The sequence below is a fragment of the Gopherus evgoodei genome, chromosome 2 (assembly GCF_007399415.2).
Source record: "Gopherus evgoodei ecotype Sinaloan lineage chromosome 2, rGopEvg1_v1.p, whole genome shotgun sequence".
NCBI classification, from domain to species: domain Eukaryota; kingdom Metazoa; phylum Chordata; order Testudines; family Testudinidae; genus Gopherus; species Gopherus evgoodei.
Window position 1 is genome coordinate 148,610,492 of NC_044323.1, and position 20,464 is coordinate 148,630,955.

The 20,464-nt window shown below is 46.9% G+C and overlaps 1 protein-coding gene across 2 annotated transcripts in view; it reads left to right on the forward strand.

Annotated features, from left to right (window-relative positions):
- STARD7 (StAR related lipid transfer domain containing 7) overlaps positions 1 to 20,200 on the forward strand; it is a 36,454-nt gene extending 16,254 nt beyond the window's left edge. Inside the window, exons 4-8 of one of the 2 annotated variants that reach the window (XM_030551845.1) lie at positions 539 to 649; positions 750 to 832; positions 7,030 to 7,129; positions 9,483 to 9,567; positions 20,135 to 20,197. In XM_030551845.1, coding sequence (XP_030407705.1) covers positions 539 to 649; positions 750 to 832; positions 7,030 to 7,129; positions 9,483 to 9,567; positions 20,135 to 20,175 — 420 coding nt within the window. In that variant the 3' untranslated portion in view covers positions 20,176 to 20,197. Of the gene's footprint in view, positions 1 to 538; positions 650 to 749; positions 833 to 7,029; positions 7,130 to 9,482; positions 9,568 to 17,952 lie in introns of both variants that reach the window. The other variant, XM_030551844.1, reaches the window with a different exon arrangement.
- Positions 20,201 to 20,464: the final 264 nt, after the last annotated feature.

A 20,464-nucleotide genomic window follows, 5' to 3' on the forward strand; every position in this document is an offset into this window, starting at 1 on the left:
GGACAAGAGCTGAGAGGTCAGATATGGAGTGATCATTTTGTGAAAAGTGTTTGTCTACAGGTGATGCAGTGTTTTTTTAATTTTACGATTTTTCTGTGTAAGTGGAATGTGAGTGGGTCACCAAGAAGATTCTAGTATTGGCCTACCTCATTTTCCGTGTGATTTGTCGTAGGCCTCTAGAGTCTACCTCTAGGGCCTTCTATCCCCATTTCCCCCTCAGTAGACTATCTGCTTCCCAAAGCAACATTATAGAGAGGAAAAGCTGTAAAGTCCTGTGTCCCTGCTGCAGTAGCCATCCCCGCCACTGTGTGTTTCTTCCCAGCAAGAGTATCTTAGGGGTCATGAACTTCTTGTAATACTCCCTGGCTCCCAAAAGCAGTCTTTATTTTTGGTAAGTATAAGGAACTGCTCAATTCTTCTGCCTTTATAAAGTGGGGAAGAGGGGTACCTCCTCCAGCCATAACCTCGATTATACAAGAAACGTGGTACAGCTTCACCCCATAACACAATTGTCATATGTTCTTCCCTTATTCTGTAGCTGGACACTGAGTACAGGAAGAAATGGGATTCACTGGTCATCAAACTGGATGTGATTGAGAGAGACCTGACCACTGGCTCAGAAGTGATTCACTGGGTAACTCACTTCCCGGTGAGTGTTCCTTCTTTCCTCTCTCCCTCTCTCACTCCCCCTTGCTTTCTTATGGCCTGTCTGGTGTTAGAGACTGATTTGCATGTCTTTGTTCCTTTAGTACCCAATGTATTCACGGGACTACGTGTATGTTCGGCGGTACAACGTGGACCAGGAAAACAATCTGATGGTGCTGGTGTCACGGTATGGATCACTGTCACACCTAGCTTTGTAGTGTGAGAATGGGGTTGTCCTTAGACTCGCTGTCACTGTGACAAAGATAGCATTGGCATTTTCTTTTGTAGGCCTTGTGCCTTTTTCCATGCTTTTACCTGGGTCAGTGAGTTGTTATAGGTGCTGCCAGCCATGCCTATAAATCATTAAATTTGTCTTAACACTTCCCAGTATAAGACCTTGTTTTCAAATTTGCTGTGCTGAGTGTCTGGAATGAGACTGTAAAAGCAGCGAAGGGTCCTGTGGCACCTTATAGACTAACAGACGTTTTGGAGCATGAGCTTTCGTGGGTGAATACCCACTTCGTCAGATGCATGTAGTGGAAATTTCTAGGGGCAGGGGTGTGTGTGTGTATGTATGTATGTATGTGTATATATATATATATATATATATATATATATATCTCTAGCTTGCCTGCATATATATATATATATAATGAGGTAGTTCAATCAGGGAGGATGAGGCCCTGTTCTAGCAGTTGAGGTGTGAAAACCAAGGGAGGAGAAACTGATTCTGTAATTGACAAGCCATTCACAGTCTTTGTTTAATCCTGAGCTGATGGTGTCAAATTTGCAGATGAACTGAAGCTCAGCAGTTTCTCTTTGAAGTCTGGTCCTGAAGTTTTTTTGCTGCAGGATGGCCACCTTAAGGTCTGCTATAGTGTGGCCAGGGAGGTTGAAGTGTTCTCCTACAGGTTTTTGTATATTGCCATTCCTAATATTTGATTTGTGTCCATTTATCCTTTTCCGTAGCGACTGTCCAGTTTGGCCAATGTACATAGCAGAGGGGCGTTGCTGGCATATGATGGCGTATATTACATTGGTGGACGTGCAGGTGAATGAACCGGTGATGGTGTGGCTGATCTGGTTAGGCCCTGTGATGGTGTCGCTGGTGTAGATATGTGGGCAGAGTTGGCATCGAGGTTTGTTGCATGGATTGGTTCCTGAGCTAGAGTTGTTATGGTGCGGTGTGCAGTTACTGGTGAGAATATGTTTCAGGTTGGCAGGTTGTCTGTGGGCGAGGACTGGCCTGCCACCCAAGGCCTGTGAAAGTGTGGGATCATTGTCCAGGATGGGTCGTAGGTCCCTGATGATGTGTTGGAGAGGTTTTAGCTGGGGACTGTATGTGATGGCCAGTGGAGTCCTATTGGTTTCTTTCTTGGGTTTATCTTGCAGTAGGAGGCTTCTGGGTACACGTCTGGCTCTGTTGATCTGTTTCCTTATTTCCTCGTGCGGGTATTGTAGTTTTGAGAATGCTTGGTGGAGATTTTGTAGGTGTTGGTCTCTGCCTGAGGGGTTAGAGCAGATGCGGTTGTACCTCAGTGCTTGGCTGTAGACAATGGATCGTGTGATGTGCCCGGGATGGAAGCTGGAGGCATGAAGGTAGGCATAGCGGTCGGTAGGTTTTCGGTATAGGGTGGTGGTAATGTGACCATCACTTATTTGCACCGTGGTGTCTAGGAAGTGGACCTCCCATGTAGATTGGTCCAGGCTGAGGTTGATGGTGGGGTGGAAGCTGTTGAAATCGTGGTGGAATTTTTCCAGAGACTCCTTCCCATGGGTCCAGATGATGAAGATGTCATCAATGTAGCGTAGGTAGAGAAGGGGCGCGAGTGGATGAGAGCTGAGGAAGCGTTGTTCCAGGTCAGCCATAAAAATATTGGCATATTGTGGGGCCATGCGGGTGCCCATAGCTGTGCCACTGATCTGGAGATAAATATTGTCATTAAATTTGAAATAGTTGTGTGAGGATAAAGGCACAGAGCTCAGCAGCCAGTTGTGCTGTAGCATCATCAGGGATACTGTTCCTGACAGCTTGTATTCCATCTGTGTGTGGGATGTTCGTGTAGAGAGCCTCTACATCCACGGTGGCTAGGATGGTGTTTTCTGGAAGGTCACCAATGCATTGTAGTTTCCTCAGGAAATCAGTGGTGTCACGGAGATAGCTGGGAGTGCTGGTGACATAGGGTCTGAGTAGAGAGTCCACATATCTAGACAGTCCTTCAGTGAGAGTGCCAATGCCCGAGATGATGGGGCGTCCAGGATTTCCGGGTTTGTGGATCTTGGGTAGTAAATAGAATAACCCTGGTCGGGGCTCTAAGGGTATGTTGATTTGTTCCGGTGTTAGTGTAGGGAGTGTCCTAAGTAGATGTTGCAGTTTTTTTAGTGTATTCCTCAGTAGGATCTGAGGGAAGTGGCCTGTAGAATTTGGTGTTGGAGAGTTGTCTGGTAGCCTCCTTTTGGTAGTCAGACCTGTTCGTGATGACAACAGCACCTCCTTTATCAGCATCTTTGATAATATCTGGGTGGTTTCTGAGGCTGTGGATGGCATTGCGTTCTGCACGACTTAGGTTATGAGGCAAGCGATGTTGTTTTTCCACAATTTCTGCCTGTGCACGTTGGCGGAAGCATTCAATGTTGAGGTCCAGACTGTCATTTCGACCCTCAGGAGGAGTCCATGTGGAGTTCTTCTTCTTGTGCTGTTGGTGGGAGGGCACCTGTGTATCAGTGCGCTGTTCAGTGTTGTCCTGGAAGTATTCTTTGAGTCGGAGACGGCAAAAGTAGGCTTCCAGATGGCCGCAGAACTGTATCATGTTGGTGGGGGTGGCAGGGCAGAAAGAGAGTCCCCGAGATAGGACAGACTTTTCTTCTGGGCTGAGTGTGTAGTTGGATAGATTGACGATATTGCTGGGTGGGTTGGGGGTACCATGGTTGGGGCCCCATGAGGCAGGTAGGAGTTTAGACAGCTTACAGTCCTTTTTCCTTTGTAGAGAGGTGAAGTGAGTAATGTAGATCTCCTGTCTTATTTTAGTGAAGTCCGTTTGTATGGAAGTTTGGTTATTAATGAGAGTCTCCAGGTTGGAGAGCTCTTTTTTGATGTTTCCTGTTTGCTGTATAGGATGATGATCAGGTGGTTCCTCAGTTTCTTTGATAGAGTATGGCATAATCTCTCACTGTGGTCTGTGTAGTATGTAGATAGCAGTGGATTTTTTACCTTTAGTCCATTTGGTATGATGTCCATCCATTTGCATTTGGAAAGGAAGATGATATCTGTCTGTATTTGTGCAAGTTTCTTCATGAGGTTGATGGATTTCCACTCCATACGGCTAAATGCAGTACCTTGCATGGTGTCAAGTATCAGAGGGGTAGCCGTGTTAGTCTGGATCTGTAAAAGCAGCAAAGGGTCCTGTAGCACCTTATAGGCTAACAGATGTCTTGGAGCATGAGCTTTCGTGGGTGAATACCCACTTCGTCAGATGCATGTAGTGGAAATTTCTAGGGGCAGGTATGTATATGCAGGCAAGCTAGAGATAACGAGGTAGAGATATGAAACATATTCTCACCAGTAACTGCACACCGCACCATAATAACTCTAGCTCAGGAACCAATCCATGCAACAAACCTCGATGCCAACTCTGCCCACATCTACACCAGCAACACCATCACAGGACCTAACCAGATCAGCCACACCGTCACCGGTTCATTCACCTGCACGTCCACCAATGTAATATACGCCATCATATGCCAGCAATGCCCTCTGCTATGTACATTGGCCAAACTGGACAGTCGCTATGGAAAAGGATAAATGGACACAAATCAGACATTAGGAATGGCAATATACAAAAACCTGTAGGAGAACACTTCAACCTCCCTGGCCACACTATAGCAGACCTTAAGGTGGCCATCTTGCAGCAAAAAAACTTCAGGACCAGACTTCAAAGAGAAACTGCTGAGCTTCAGTTCATCTGTAAATTTGACACCATCAGCTCAGGATTAAACAAAGACTGTGAATGGCTTGTCAATTACAGAACCAGTTTCTCCTCCCTTGATTTTCACACCTCAACTGCTAGAACAGGGCCTCATCCTCCCTGATTGAACTACCTCATTATCTCTAGCTTGCCTGCATATATATACCTGCCCCTAGAAATTTCCACTACATGCATCTGACGAAGTGGGTATTCACCCACGAAAGCTCATGCTCCAAGACATCTGTTAGTCTATAAGGTGCCACAGGACCCTTTGCTGCTTTTACAGATCCAGACTAACACGGCTACCCCTCTGATACTGGAATGAGACTGGTGCGGGTTCCGCTGTTTCTGAGAGTGAGGCTTGGGAAAACTTTTTGTAATATTAAATTCTGATGACCTGCTCTTTGAAAAGCTCTTGTGCTCCTGTGTCTTGGAAGAGGGACATGAAATTTGGCAGGAAGAGTGGACTTTAGATTAGGGACATGCCTTTTGCTGAGCCTGTGAAAATCTGCCCTCATTTGGCCAAGTTGTAACTCTTTGAAAAATCTTAGTTCACACATGCTCAGCAGAAAGACACTTCTTCGATTGTTTGTTTGGTAAGCTAAAATATCTGAAGATTTGACGTTCACTGTGCATGCTCCAGCATCTTCAGCTCGTAGTGCTGACCAGGCTCTGCTTGTGCCTTCTCCACAGTATAACTAAGCAATACCCGGTAGCCCTGGGCTGGAGGGAGTGAAGCTGGACTCTCCCGGTTATTGGCAGCTTTGTGCAAGGATAGGGTTGGGCACCAGAACTGAGAGCAAGGAGTCTGTCTTTCTCCCAAGCTTTCAGTGACCCTCATGCCGGCACCTCGCCAGTGTGAAGGAGTAAGCCACATAACTCAAATGTGGGGAGAGGGGAAGAGCTGGACCTGGGGGGTGAGGGGGAGTAGGCTGGAGCAAGAAGCTTTAAAGTGGAGGTGGGGAACAGTTTAGGACTGGAGGCTGGCACAGGGGTGGGGACTGGGACTACAGTTAGGAGATTGAGCCAGTGGGAGTGAGAAATGTATGGGGGGGAGGAGAGAGGGACTGGAGGCCACTGAGGGGGGAGAAGATGGGCTTGGGGAGAACTGGAATAGCTGGGCAAGGAAACTGGGGATAGTCTGGAGGGGGTGACGAGAATAGACAGACACAAGGAGCCATGAGTAAGGACAGGCCTGGGAAGGGGACAGTACAGAAAGGTTCCAACTTAGGCGCAGGGCAGAAAACTGTCTCCACTAGAGCCTCAGTGCAGCCTTAATTTAGTCTTATGCCTATGCCCTAGTATATAGTCTCTAATTACATGGATATGTACCATCCTGCCTTTATACAGCACTATTGACATTTGCTGCATAGACCATCAAATGCTGTCCCTGCCATGAGGCACGTCCAATCTAGGTTTGATGGCAGACAAGGGCATGGGAGTGAGGGAAGTTTAGATGGTGACAGATCAAGAAGTTATTTTTTGTTTTGCACTGTGTGCATCGTGTTCCACTTCGTTGTTATGTTGGTGTGGAGGAGGTTGTTTGGAGGAAGTGGGCTTTGAGATATTTGAAGAGGAGTGAGAAGGTCCTTCCAGGTTTAGGAGAGAGCGAGTGGGATGCTTGTGGGAGGAGGGCATGAAGGAAGCTGGAACTGACCTGAGCACAAGGCCCAAGCTTGGTGCTCGGATTCTGCTGTGGCTGCGCAAGCCTCCTGCCCTGTGGTCCATGGAATGGCCTCTGCTCTGCTGGCTGAAGGATGAGCGATGTTCTTGATCCAGTAGTGGAGGAAAGAATGAGAGCTTCACAGGGGGATGTGGCTCCAAAATTGGAAAGGCCGGGGCTTGCTTCTCAGGTCCCTTGTCAGAAGCCCTTCTGTCATATCTAGCATGGTGAGGAAGAGCCCAGTGTCTGGATACCACTGGGTTAGGAGAGAATACTGGAGAGGGCTATCTGGGGTGTGTTTTAGTCACATACGTAGCAGTATCTGGTTCATATACACACAGGCACTATTTTAAAATGCCTTCTCAATGGCAGGGGAGGCAGGGTGGATAATAGGGCAGGTCAGTTTCCTGTTCTTCCACAGACTGGCTGTATGAACTTGGGCACATCACTTCATGTCCCTGCCTCAGTTTCCCCATTAGTAAAATAGGGATGACATTGCCCTCTTTTGTAAAACGCTGTGAGTTAGGTGTTACTATAAATGGCCTGTTGGAGCCTCTCTAAATGATTGCAAAATTTCAAGAGGCTCTCTGAGAATAGCGTGGGTTCTTACTGTTGCGGAGAGAGTCTATATTTTATCATAGATGATGACTAGTACAGTCCGTCAGCATCTGTCCATTTAGACCCAGGTCTGAAGCTAACCTCAGGAAGGGTTACCCAGGGTTATAAGTACCCTTTCCCATCTTGCATATATTCCAGAGCAGTGGAGCACCCAGGCATCCCAGAAGATCCCGAGTTCGTGCGAGTCCGAACCTATGAATCCCAAATGGTTATCCGACCACACAAGACATTCGATGAGGTGAGTTCCTGGCCAGTCTGGAAAACCAGGGGAACAGTCGCCTGTCGTTAAGGCCTCTCCAGTGGAACCCCAGTCAGTACAGAAGCTCTCTTTGAAAGGTGGTAACTGAATGGGCTGACTAAAGCTCTGCTGTCTGGAGCTGCTGCACCAGGGATATCAGCTCTAAGTATCAAGGGGAGGGCTGTGTGGATCCGCCTAGCCCTAATGACAAGAAACCACTCTGACAGGACCCAGGATTGTGAGGCCCTGCACAATTGGCTGCTTTTAGCATAAGGAAGTCTTGTCTGGGCCTGCTGTGGTTCAGCTCCCTGAACCACCAGCCTCTGGCAGCAAAAGTACAGCCTTCCAGACCCCACAAGCCTTGTGCTGTATGTACCAGTAGCAATAGGCACACACCAGCCTGAGAGCTCCAAGTGTTCCCTGAAATGTCCAGCCCCTTATCCACTGAACACTCAGAATTCCCAAAGGAACAGGACACACCAGCTTGTCAGGGTCAACTCAGGGCCACCTCTTAGCTTAGCACTGCAGGACTGAGTTATATTTATAGTGAAAACAAGAATAAAGAACAGAGAGTCAAGTGATACTGAGTTAAAATGTTGGGGAAATGGTTACATATAGAAGAGTATATGATTCTTTGTGAAGACTAAACTTGACAAGTTACTGTCTTGTCTAAAGAAGTTTTTTCACTCAAATTTCTCTCCAGCTTTTTCAGCCAAGCCTAGCTGAGATTACATTTTCATGAAGTAAATTCGCTGTGCACTTGTGCTGGAATCTGTCGCCTAGGAAATGTCGTCGTGTTCTGTATTTGGGGCAGAAAGAACAAACCTGTGGTCGCGCGCACACACACACACACACAGAGTCTCTCTCCTTGAGATTTCTAAGGATCCTTCATTGGCATTCAGTTCAGATTGGTAATAGGTGGCTCATTGTGAAACATCTAATTCTTAATTTGCATTTAAGCAGATAGGTAAACATCTCTTGTTTGACAGAAAACTTTTCACCTTTTGTCGGTGACCAGTGCCTAGCTATTCTTTGAGAACATATTTTCAGTATTATGGATACTATGCAAGGAGTTATGTATACGCACATTTACAATTATATTGCGACATAGGCTTTTATTAGATGATGCTCTTGGTGAGCTACCATGTACATTCAGACTCAATTGTAACCTACATTCCCCTTGCCAGTTGGCACCAAGACATTCCAGGTTCACAGCCACAAAGCTGTGACTTCCCTGGTGTCACCTTGGTTTTGACCCAAAGTCAAAGGTGATAGCTTAGCCAAGATTATCATAGATTCCAAGGCCAGAAGAAATCACTGTGATCATGTCCTCTGAACTGCGTAACACAGGCACTTTTTCAAAGTGTGTTCTGTTACTTTTGAAAATGACTGACTGATTTTTGGGTGCTCAAATTGAGGAGACTAAGTGCTGAGCACACACCCTCTGGCAATCAGGCCCCTTTAAGGGGTCTCAATCACCCAAAATCACTAGTCACTCTTGGAAATCTTGGCCCTTCTGCTTCAGCCACTTGGGAGGAGCTTTTATGTGGTCTTAGCAGAATACACAGCAACCTAGATCTGCCCCTTGGACTCTGGCTGGTCAGCCTGTGTAGCAGCTAGCTGATTGGAACCAAGATTTGAGTAATTCCCTCCCATTTGTGTTTTATGCTCTTATTTCTGAACCCAGTATCTCTCATTTTATTGCTGTGATGTATTCAAAAGGCTTCTTGTCTGCTGCCTCTCTCAGATCCTCCTGCTCAGGGTTTTGTAGTGTGGTCAGAGTAAATGACACGTTCAACACTTCACAAACTAACCCTCAGCTCTTCCAGGAAGGAGCTGACTAAATATGTTGTTATCATATGGGTTCATATGGGAAGATGGAGCAAATGAGTGAAGCAACTTGCTCAAGACAAGTTAAATCTGATTTCCATTCTCTGAGCCCTATGCTTGCTTCCTCCATGTCACGTCAGTCTTTGTGTTTTTGTGGATCTCTATCAAAGCTCAGCATGTCAGCCTTCTCTTGCCCCAATTGAAGAGAAACTGGAGGAGGAAAATGGTTCAGACTTAAAATGTATCATGTCTATAGTATCTGCAGAGACTGTAGTCAGGATTCTGATGTATTTGCTTTCAGTCCTCATGCTTCCTGGTTATAAGTGGTAGCCATGAAGAAAATTCCCTGTGTGGTATAGTGTTGTGCAACTAACTCACCTTCCTGTGAGTTATTTGGCACTGGAGGGTGGCTGAGATGGGGGCTCTATCTGTCCTGTTTAAGTAGTGGCTTTGTAAGATCAGCCCTGGTTGCTGAGAGATTCCTGTGACAGGTCAGGTATCACTAAACTTAATCCTCTTGCAGAACGGCTTTGATTACCTGCTGACGTACAGCGACAATCCACAGACAGTGTTCCCGCGCTACTGTGTCAGCTGGATGGTCTCTAGTGGTGAGTTGCTGGCTCTAACCCTTCGCTGTGGTCTAGGGATATTACCCAGCCTAACCATGAACCCCCAGCGCTTGGTGGGCCGGTGCAACCATGGGCCTGCCGTGCCAGCCAGAGTGGCCCCAGCCCCACAGGCCACTCTCCATTTAATCAGTTAACTTTTTAAACAGTACTTGCACCCCTACACTGGTTTGGGAGTCTGGCTCCTTTGAGCAGCATGAGTCCTCCAGCCTCCTTGCTTCTGGAATGAAAGCAGTGGGAGGGTGTTTTGTGGAGAACCTTGCCTGTGTTGGTCAGTTGGACATCCTCTTTTGGGGACTACAGACAGACTTTAGTACACAAACTAGAGATCTGGCATGGGGGACCTGGGGAACGGGTGGTGAAGGGCCTCAGACTTTTCTGTTGGTTTCTCTATCCCTATGGGGAGGGGAAGGTGCACTATGCAGAGGCTTCTGTTTGAAGAGCCTGAGAAAGATAACTATAGGAGACCTGCCCAGCGGTGCTGGTTCGCACTGATTTCCCTTGACCAGCAATCAAGGGGAAATGAGACTTGGGAAGCTTGTCCATGTCTTCTCTGTCTGACATTTGACGGGATTTACCTACTCTCCCATTGTGGCCTCTGTACCTCCAATCCATGCACTCTGGAATGACGTTCCTTCCCCCTTGCACCAGGTGATCTGCCCACCCCAGGGGCAGTTGAAGGCACACTGCCAAGTTTGAGACCCACAGAGTGGAACTTGCTATTACAAAAAAATCACTATTTGAAGATCAGGGAGAAGCTGAACAAACTCTCATCTCCTCCGAAACTCTTCCCAGGGTGACTCTCGGAACACTCAAGTGGGCTCGGCTCACTGGCCACTGCAGATGCACATGTGTGTTAGTCTCCCTTGAGAGTGGGTGAAAACATAGAAGCTGCCTGCTCCTGGGATTGGAGTGGAAGGGATGTGCAGCAAGATGACTTATCCCCGAATGCTCTGCTCAGAACCTCTGAGACACAGTCCATCCATTCAGTAGCTTAATCAACCCACTGCCAATTAAAGGACTTTAGTTTCCCACCTCCAGACTCATTTCACACAGGCTTTTGGGCCTATGTGAATAGAATGCTCTAGAGTTCGGGCTCTTTCAGACCAACAACATGAGGGAGTGCTAGAGACAAGGACCTTAACTGAAAACATCTTGCCACCAGCTGGGTCCTGCTTACACCAGAGTCTGTTAGTTTGAGAACCTCTGCTGATGTCATCTGCAGACCATGGCAGCGCATCTTCTCAGCAGCATGGGCTACAGTAAGCAGAGCAGGTCTGGCACCCACTCCCTGTGGTGGCTTCCCATCAAATAGCAAGTCAAAATCAAGCTCTCAGTTCTTGCTTTCAAACTGCTCAGTGGTCTGGGTCCAGCATATCAAACTGAGGCTAAAGCCCTGGCACGGAAGACACTGGTCTGCATCTTGGGAAAACTCTTCCATGGGGTGAAGCACTTTTTGTAGAGGAGACACAGCTTTCTCGGGATGGTCTGCAGCTGTGGAATGGAATCTCCACCTGCTTAAACCTCCTCCCCTTTGCCTCCAAGTACCAGGTGCACTCCTCTGACCTATATTGTGGGGCACTGCTCTCTGGGTGAGAGAATGAGCCACACATGATGCTTGTTAGTCACATTACAATGTGAGTGACTGAAAGCACTAGGATACTACAGTTATGAGGATGGGATAAGAACCTGTGTAGAAATACATTAAACCATTAAGATTGCAAAGTCAAGCGCTCAAGTAGGGAAATGCAGAATTAAGGTTCCCCAAGGGAGCCAAATTAAGGGCTCCTGGACATCTGCACTGTAATAAAATCAGATCATGTAATTAAGTACTATTTCCCCACGGTACCCATCTCCTTCAGTTCAATGTTTCTCTTGATCCCCCTCATTCAGTATATGCCCTCAGGCTTTGCTTACCACACACCATCCAAAACCTGCACTGGATGGACCCAGAACTTGGAATTTCCTCCTGGCTGTTTCTATGGTGCTCTTACTGTAGCATTTGAGTACTTCACAAATATTCATGAATGTCCCTTCACCACCCCCTTGTGAGAGTACGTGATGCTGGTATGCCTATTTTTGCAGCTGAGGCACAGAATAAGACCAAAATTGCCAAGTGTTCACTAACTTTGGGTGCCCAGCTTGTGATACCTAAGACCTGGGTGGTATCGTCGTGTCTTCTCCCCCCACCTTGAAATACTTAGCATTTTTATAGTCCTCTACCTGACCAAAGAACAGCTCTGCTCTACTTCCATTGCAGTTCTGCACATCTGGACCTATGTGTTTCCTAGCACCCAGAAAAGGAGGAATAAACACACACCACCTGACATTTGCGACAAATGAGGCAGAGGTCCTACAGACAGCCTCTGTCACTACATAACCCTGATCCATTCCCAGAGCGCAAGGTCTGGGTGCTCTGGGAAAAAAAGTATGTGATCATGTAACCAAAAAACTGTCCTAATACAGACACACAAGGGGGCAAATGAAGGTTTAGAAAAGCTGGATGAGCACAAATCCATGGGACCAGATACGCTGCAGCTGAGGGTGCTAAAGGAGTTAGCGGATGTGATTGCAGAGCCATTGGCCATTTTCTTTGAAAACTCATGGCGATCAGGGGAGGTCCCGGATGACTGGTAAAAGGCTAATGTAGTGCCCATCTTTAAAAAAAGAGAAGGAGGAGGATCTGGGGAATTACAGGCCAGTCAGCCTCACCTCAGTCCCTGGAAAAATCATGGAGCAGGTCCTCAAGGAATCAGTTCTGAAGCACTTGGAGAGGAAAGTGATCAGGAACAGTCAGCATAGATTCACCAAGGGCAAGTTATGCCTAACTAATCTAATTGCCTTCTATGAGATAACTGGGTCTGTGGATGAGCGGAAAGCAGTGGATGTGTTATTCCTTGACTTTAGCAAAGCTTTTGATACAGTCTCCCACACTATTCTTGCCGGCAAGTTAGTGTGGATGGGATGAATGGACTATAAGGTGGATAGAATGCTGGCTAGATCGTCGGGCTCAATGGGTAGTGATCAATGGCTCCATGTCTAGTTGGCAGCCGATATCAAGCGGCATGCCCCAAGGGTCAGTCCTGGGGCTGGTTTTGTTCAATATCTTCATTAATGATCTGGCAGATGGCATGGACTGCACCCTCAGCAAGTTGGCAGATGACACTAAACTGGGAGGAGTGGTAGATACACTGGAGAGTAGAAATAGGATACAGAGGGACCTAGACAAATTTAGATGATTGAGCCAAAAGAAACCTGATGAGGTTCAGCAAGGACAAGTGCAGAGTCCTGCACTTAGGATGGAAGAATCCCATGCACTGCTGCAGGCTAGGGACTAAGTGGCTAGGCAGCAATTCTGCAGAAAAGGGCCTAGGGGTTACAGTGGCCGAGAAGCTGGGTATGCGTCAATGGTGTGCCCTTGTTGCAAGGAAGGCTAACGGCATTTTGGGCTGTATAATTAAGGGCATTGTCAACAGATCGAGGGACGTAATCATTCCCCTCTATTCAACATTGGCGAGGCCTCATCTAGAGTACTGTCCAGTTTTGGGCCCCACACTACAAGAAGGATGTGAAAAAATTGGAAAGTGTCCAGCGGAGGGCAACAAAATGATTAGAGGGCTAGAGCACATGACTTATGAGGAGAGGCTGAGGGAAATGGGATTGTTTAGTCTGTAGAAGAGAAGAATGAGGGGGGATTTGATAGCTGCTTTCAACTACCTGAAAGGGGGTTCCAAAGAGGATGGATCTAGACTGTTCTCAGTGGTACATGAGAGTGGCTGTACTGGATCAGACCAAAGGTCCATCTAGCGCAGTATCCTGTCTACCAATAGTGGCCAATGCCAGGTGCCCCAGAGGGAGTGAACCTAACAGGTAATGATTAAATGATCTCTCTTCTGCCATTCATCTCCACCCTCTGACAAACAGAGACTAGGGACACCCTTCTTTACCCGTGATGACTAATATCCATTAACGGACTTAACCTCCATGAATTTATCCAGTTCTCTTTTAAATGCTGTTATAGTCCTAGCCTTCACAACGTCCTCAGGCAAGGAGTTCCACAAGTTGACTGCACTGTGTGAAGAAGAACTTCCTTTTATTTGTTTTAAGCCTGCTGCCCATTTAATTTCATTTGGTGGCCCCTAGTTCATGTATTATGGGAACAAGTAAATAACTTTTCCTTATTTACTTTCTCCATATCATTCATGATTTTATATACCTCTGTCATATTCCCCTCCCCCTTAGTCTCCTCTTTTCCAAGCTGAAAAGTCCTAGCCTCTTTAATCTCTCCTCATATGGGACTCATTCCAAACCCCTAAGCATTTTAGTTCTCCTCTGAACCTTTTCTAATGCCAGTATATCTTTTTTGAGATGAGACCACATCTGTACACAGTATTCAAGATGCGGGTGTACAATGGATTTATACAAGGGCAGTAAGGTACTCAGTTGTCTTTTCTATCCCATTTTTAATGATTCCTAACATCCTGTTTGCATTTTTGACCGCTGCTGCAGACTGCGTGAACGTCTTCAGAGAGCTATCCGTGATGACTCCAAGATCTTTCCTGATTCTTTGTAGCTAAATTAGCCCCCATCATATTGTATGTGTAATTGAGGTGATTTTTTACAATGTGCATTACTTTACATTTATCCATATTACATTTAATTTGCCATTTTGTTGCCCAGTCATTTAGTTTTGTGAGATCTTTTTGAAGTTCTTCACAGTCTGCTTTGGTCTTAACTATCTTGAACAGTTTAGTATCATCTGCAAACTTTGCCACCTCACTTTTTACCCCTTTCTCCAAATCACTTACGAATAAGTTGAATAGGATTGGTCCTAGGACTGACCCTTGGGGACACCACTAGTTACCCCTCTCCATTCTGAGAATTTGCCATTCCTATCCTTTGTTCCCTGTCTTTTAACCAGTTCTTAATCCATGAAAGGACCTTCCCTCTTATCCCATGATGACTTAATTTATGTAAGAGCCTTTGGTGAGGGACCTTGTCAAAGGCTTTCTGGAAATCTAAGTACACTATGTTCACTGGGAAAAGAACAGGAGTACTTGTGGCACCTTAGAGACTAAAATTTATTTGTTAGTCTCTAAGGTGCCACAAGAACTCTTGTTTTTGCGGATACAGACTAACATGGCTGCTACTCTGAAATATGTCCACTGGATCCCACTTGTCCACGTTTGACCCCTTCAAACAACTCTAATAGATTAGTAAGACACTATTTCTCTTTACAGAAACCATGTTGACTTTTGCCCAACAATTTATGATGTTCTGTGTGTGTCTGACAATTTTTTATTCTTTACTATTGTTTCAACTAATTTGCCCAGTACAGACATTAGACTTACTGGTCTGTAATTGCCGGGATCACCTCTAGAGTCATTTTAAAATATTGACGTTACATTAGCTATCTTCCAGTCATTGGGTACAGAAGCCAATTTAAAGGACAGATTACAAACCATAGTTAATAGTTCCGCACCTTCACATTTGAGTTCTCTTGGGTGAATGCCATCTGGTCTTGGTGACTTGTTACTGTTAAGTTTATCATTTAATTCCAATATCTCCTAGTGACACCTCAATCTGTTACAATTCCTCCAATTTATCACCTACAAAAGCTGCCTCAGGTTTAGGAATCTCCCTAACATCATCAGCGGTGAAGACTGAAGCAAAGAATCCATTTAGTTTCTCTGCAATGACTTTATTGTCTTTAAACACTCCTTTTGTATCTCCATCATCCAGGGGCCCCACCAGTTGTGTAGCAGGCTTCCTGCTTTTGATATACTTAAAAATATTTTATTACCTTTTGAGTTTCTGGCTAGCTGTTCTTCAAACTTGTCTTTAGCTTTTCTTATTACATTTTTACACTTAATTTGGCAGTGTTTGTTCCTTTCTATTTACCTCACTAGGATTTGACTTCCACTTTTTAAAAGATGCCTTTTTATCTCTCTCTGCTTCTTTAACATGATGGTTAAGCCACAGTGGCTCTTTTTTAGTTCTTGTACTGTTTTTTAATTTGTGGCATACATTTAAGTTGGGCCTCTATAATGGTGTCTTTAAAAAACGTCCATGTAGCTTGTAGGGATTTCACTTTAGTCGCTGTACCTTTTAATTTCTGTTTAACTGACCTCCTCATTTTTGCATCGTTCCCCCTTCTGAAATTAAATGCCACAGTGTTGGGCTGTTGAGATGTTCTTCCCACCACAGGGAAGGTTACTATTTCTAAGCAGTCCTATTATAGTTACCTCTTGGACCAGCTCCTGTGCTCCACTCAGGACTAAATAGAGAGTTGCCTCTCCCTTGTGGGTTCCCGTACCAGCTGCTCCAAGAAGCAGTCATTTAAAGTATCGAGAAATTTTGTCTCTGCATTTCATCCTGAGGTGATATGTTCCCAGTCAGTATGGGGATAATTGAAATCACCCACTATTACTGAATTCTTAATTTTGATAGCCTTTCTAATCTCCCTTAGCATTTAATCGTCACTATCACTGTCCTGGTCAGGTGGTCAGTAATAGATCCTTAATGTTATATTCATATTAGAGCATGAAATTACTATCCATAAGATGACAGAACAAGGAGCAATGGTCTCAAGTTGCAGTGGGGGAAGTCTTGGTTGGATATTAAAAAACACGATTTCACTAGGCGGGTGGTGAAGCACTGGAATGGGTTACCTAAGCAGGTGGTGTAAACCTCTAAGGAAGAAGATTTCAAGGTCAGGTTTGACAAAGCCCTTGCTGGGATGATTTAGTTGGGGATTAGTCCTGCTTTGAGCAGGGGGTTGGACTAGATGACCTCCTGAGATCCCTTCCAGCCCTGATAGAATCATAGAATAAGGTTTCCTGGGCAACCTTAATTCTGTCACTTCCTAACTGTTGAGTGCTTGACTTCGCATCTTTAATGTTCTTTCAGTGTAGCTTTTTTGGGAAGTAACTTCCCAATTTAAAAAAGAAAAAAGCTGAAGAAAAAACTTCTTCACTGTAGAATCAGACTGTCTGGCCCATGGGCCATCAGCAGGATTCAGCCCTCTCCCACTTGAGCTGGCAGAGGGGACTAGTACAATTACTACCTCCAACTCTATGTGGACCTGTGTTAACGGGGAGTGGCACTTTGCCAGTGGTTTCACAGAAATTTACTGACAGCAGAGGAGTCTGGAGCCTGAGAACTCCATGGCTTGATACCAGGTTTTGGGGAAGTATACTCTAGTGACTATAGACCATTCTGTTCCTATACCCCAGCTTGCTTGTCCCCCCTCTGCTCCTCCACACCGTCTGATTCCCATAACCCTACCACCGTTTTCTCATTCGTCTACAGAGGTGCTTCTTCCTTCTACCTCCTTTTTTCCTCAGTACCAGAAGGGGGAGCACTCAGCAGGGGAGAGGCAGGCTCCCTGCTCTAGGTTCCAGTGGCATAGCCACAGTCAGGAGGAGCAATTGCAGGTCAAGTCTTGATCAGCCCCAGGATGGAGCAGACTCACTTGGGGATGACACATGGGGGTTGTGAGGGGATGGAGCATGTTCAGTGCAGACAGAATCTAGGGTGATTTAGTGAACGTCTCAAGTCTCTAAAGTGCAAACTGAGACTTCTTCAGATGCTTGCGATTTGGCCAAATTTGGATTAATTTTTCACAGGGCTGACACAAGTCACATCCCTAACACCACACCATCTCCTCAGCCAAATTTCAAGACCCTGCTGCAAAGCATGGGGATGTCAGAGCTCCTCCTGTGAAGTGTTTTTGGAAGACTTTGTTTTAACTCACCACCTTCTCAGAAATGACTGAACAGTTTAGCTGAAACTTCCCAGGCAAATTCAGCGGAGGCAGACACCTGTCATGAGAAATTTCAACCCAAAGTGTTAACGTTTGGCAGATTTATACACAACTGAAAAGAGGATCTTGTAGTGGAAAGTGTTGAGCAACCTTAATCTAGCTTTGCATAGAACAGAATAGGAAGTTTACTGCCCCATCAAGTTGTCCTTGATTTGATGGCATCTCTGTGAACAAGAGCGTACACCTTTCTGTGAGTGTTCTTGTGTGCGCTTTCCCTCATCGCCCCATTGGCCCTGCTCTAGAGGAGGAAACTCGGCAAGTCACCTCACCTTTCTATGCCTCGATCAGTGTGTCGGTGATCGAGTTGGGAGTTCCTGGCTCCCACACTTATTCCTGCCTCTTAATTAGTCAGCTGGCTCACTAGCTCTGGGGGCATGGAGGTGCCTAGGTTTTGTGGGGATGGATGCTCCACTTTGTGTGCTACACACTGGGTGGATTGTTTTGATGGCTGTTTGTGTTGAGGTATGAGCCTGTTCTGGGGCAGTCCAGATGTCCCCTCCCTGCACTTCCATGGTACTCACTGTCACTACCTTTCCTGCCAGGCATGCCAGACTTCCTGGAGAAGCTGCACACAGCGGCTCTGAAAGCGAAGAGGATGGAGATCGAAGTGCAAGACTACATCTCTGCCAAACCCATTGAGAACAGCGGCAGCGAGGGGAAGGCGAGCATGCCCGGTGCAGAGCGCAAGAATGAAGACACCCACAGCCCTGCACAGCTTGAGTACGCCTAAGGGCTGGCTGTGCTTCCTGCGTCAGCACCCTAGTCTCTGCTCCTGGATCCACGGAGCAGGGCCGATGGGGAGCTGTGACGTCAGTATAGCTAATGGACCTTAGTTCAGCTGTTCTCCTTTTGACTTCAGACCCCTCCTCGCCCCTGTTTTCTGCTGCATGTGGGGAGAGAAGTCTCTCCCCTGTTTGTTTGAGCCTTGTTCCGAGCGAAGCTTGGCCATTGAAACAACATTGTGTAATATCCTCTTTGTGCTGGTGTTTTGTCCCTGATAAGGGGATGCCCTAGAAAAACACCTGTGCGGACAACATCTCCTCTTCCTTCCCTCTCCCCTTTGAGCTAGTGTTAGGCACAGATGCCACTGGCTCCTGAAGCTCCAGGGCAGTTCAGCTCTGCAGTGTCAGGGGCGATGTGTAAAGAAACTTAGCCACAGGTTTGGTGTGCTCATCTGCAGCCAGCCCCAAACGGGTTAACGTGGGTGGGGGCAGGGGGATGGGATCTGTGTTCAGTGACAGTGTGTGTGTACTGCTTTGCTCCTCTGCTACGTGAGGGGAGTGTTCCTCTGCTGGCCAAGCGCCTTTCCCTTGGAGCTGTCCTGGCCTCAGCTGGAAGTGGAGAGCTGTGTCTGGCGGGGTTGTGGCCGTGCTCAGTGCTGCCTACTGGAACAGGATGATGCCTCCCCGGGAATCAGCACCACTGCACCTGTCACCATATTTTTGCCTATGGTTCCCTGGTGAGAAGAATGAAGGACGCTTGGCTGCATTACTACCTGTAGCTCTGCGGCCTGGCGTGGGACAGGGACTTGGTGTCGCTTGGGCAGGGAGCGTGGATTAGGAGGCCTGGTTCAGCTGCCTTCTTACTTCCGTGGCTTTTTATTTTTATTCACTGAGAGGGCCCAGCTCCTGCTGCTGTGAATGCCCTGACCGCCATAACTAACAAGGGAACAGAAAACTGCCAGCAGCTGCCTCTTGTGCTGAGTTAGCTGCACCTCTCTTGTTGGATCAAGACACTCCTGCAATTATAGCTTCTACCCAGCTTCCCTTGTGTTGGGAGAAGAGGTATCTCCCAGGCGTACCAGTAAGGGGAATCTGTCTAGATGCAGCCAGGATGAGGGTAGCTTGCAGCTCTTGCTTTGGTAGGGATGGGTCTGGAGCAATCTAGGAAAGTGGTTAAACCTTAATCAATGAATAAGCTCTTGTAGCAATGACCGAACTGCATATTGGGTCAGGCTAATTGCATGTGTTCACCCCAGAGGTTCCCATTCTGCAGTGTAGTCCCGGTTTGGATCTAGAGGAGAAACCAAGAGTTCTCCCTGTCCTGTGTATTTCCTGTTACCCAGAATGTACTAGCCAGTGTGTTCCAGCCTGGTTCTCCTCGTGATAAGCAGAGTTTGGGAGAGGGGCTTCTCCCTGTGTCCAGTCCTCACCCTGTGGCGGGGTGGGGAGCGCACACAGTCTAAATGCTTTTCCAGGGGGCTGAAGCCTCATGCTTTAACAGACCTAACTGCACCATCACAGGGAAGGACTCCATGAATTCTCCCATGCTATAGGGAGCTGCTGTTCATGGCACTTGCATAGTGGGGCTCCCTTCTCAGTGCAGGGAGTTGCGGGGTTAGGGCCAGAGCTTTCTGCCACCTCCCATTCGGGATATACCTGGTCCCAGAGGAAACAGAATTCTGTGCTGATAGCCCTCAGTGGTCAGGTACCTCCCACCCCACTCCCTTATAGCATGCGGTTTGAAGTCCCATGTAGGACAGACAGCATGAGCCAGGTGGGCTCCCACGAACAGATCCTGCTGTGGTGCCAGAAAGCAACTCTTTCCACCTCCCCTTTCCGTCAAGGGCCTGGCTTCCGTGTGGTACAGTGAGTGAGTGGGAGGGGGCTCAACCCTTATCCAAGTGCAATTGAGGGGTGCTGTGTGTTGGAGGCCTCCTGGCTCCTCGGTTTCTGTTTGTGGCCATTGAGATCCATTAACATAGTCATTCTGGATTTGTTACAGGTTCACTCAAACCTGGCATTTCTATGAAAGCGGATGTGTGAATAAACTTATACTGGTAAAACACGAGTGGAGTTGCAGCATCCTTAGGCTGAGAGAGGGAGTGTGGAGTTGGCAGTGGGGTTGGCGAAGCAGAGCTCTCACCGTGCCTCTGAGGGCAGCTGGAAGGAGTTAATTGCCTCTGGCTCTGGCCAGCTGCTTCTCAAAGATATGCAGGGTCCAGCTGAGGAGGGGGAATGTGTCTTCCAAGGAACAACAGCAATTGGTGCACTGTGAAGCACCCTGCTTGCCAGGAGATCTAGATACAGCCTTGTACGTGGATGGCACATGTTC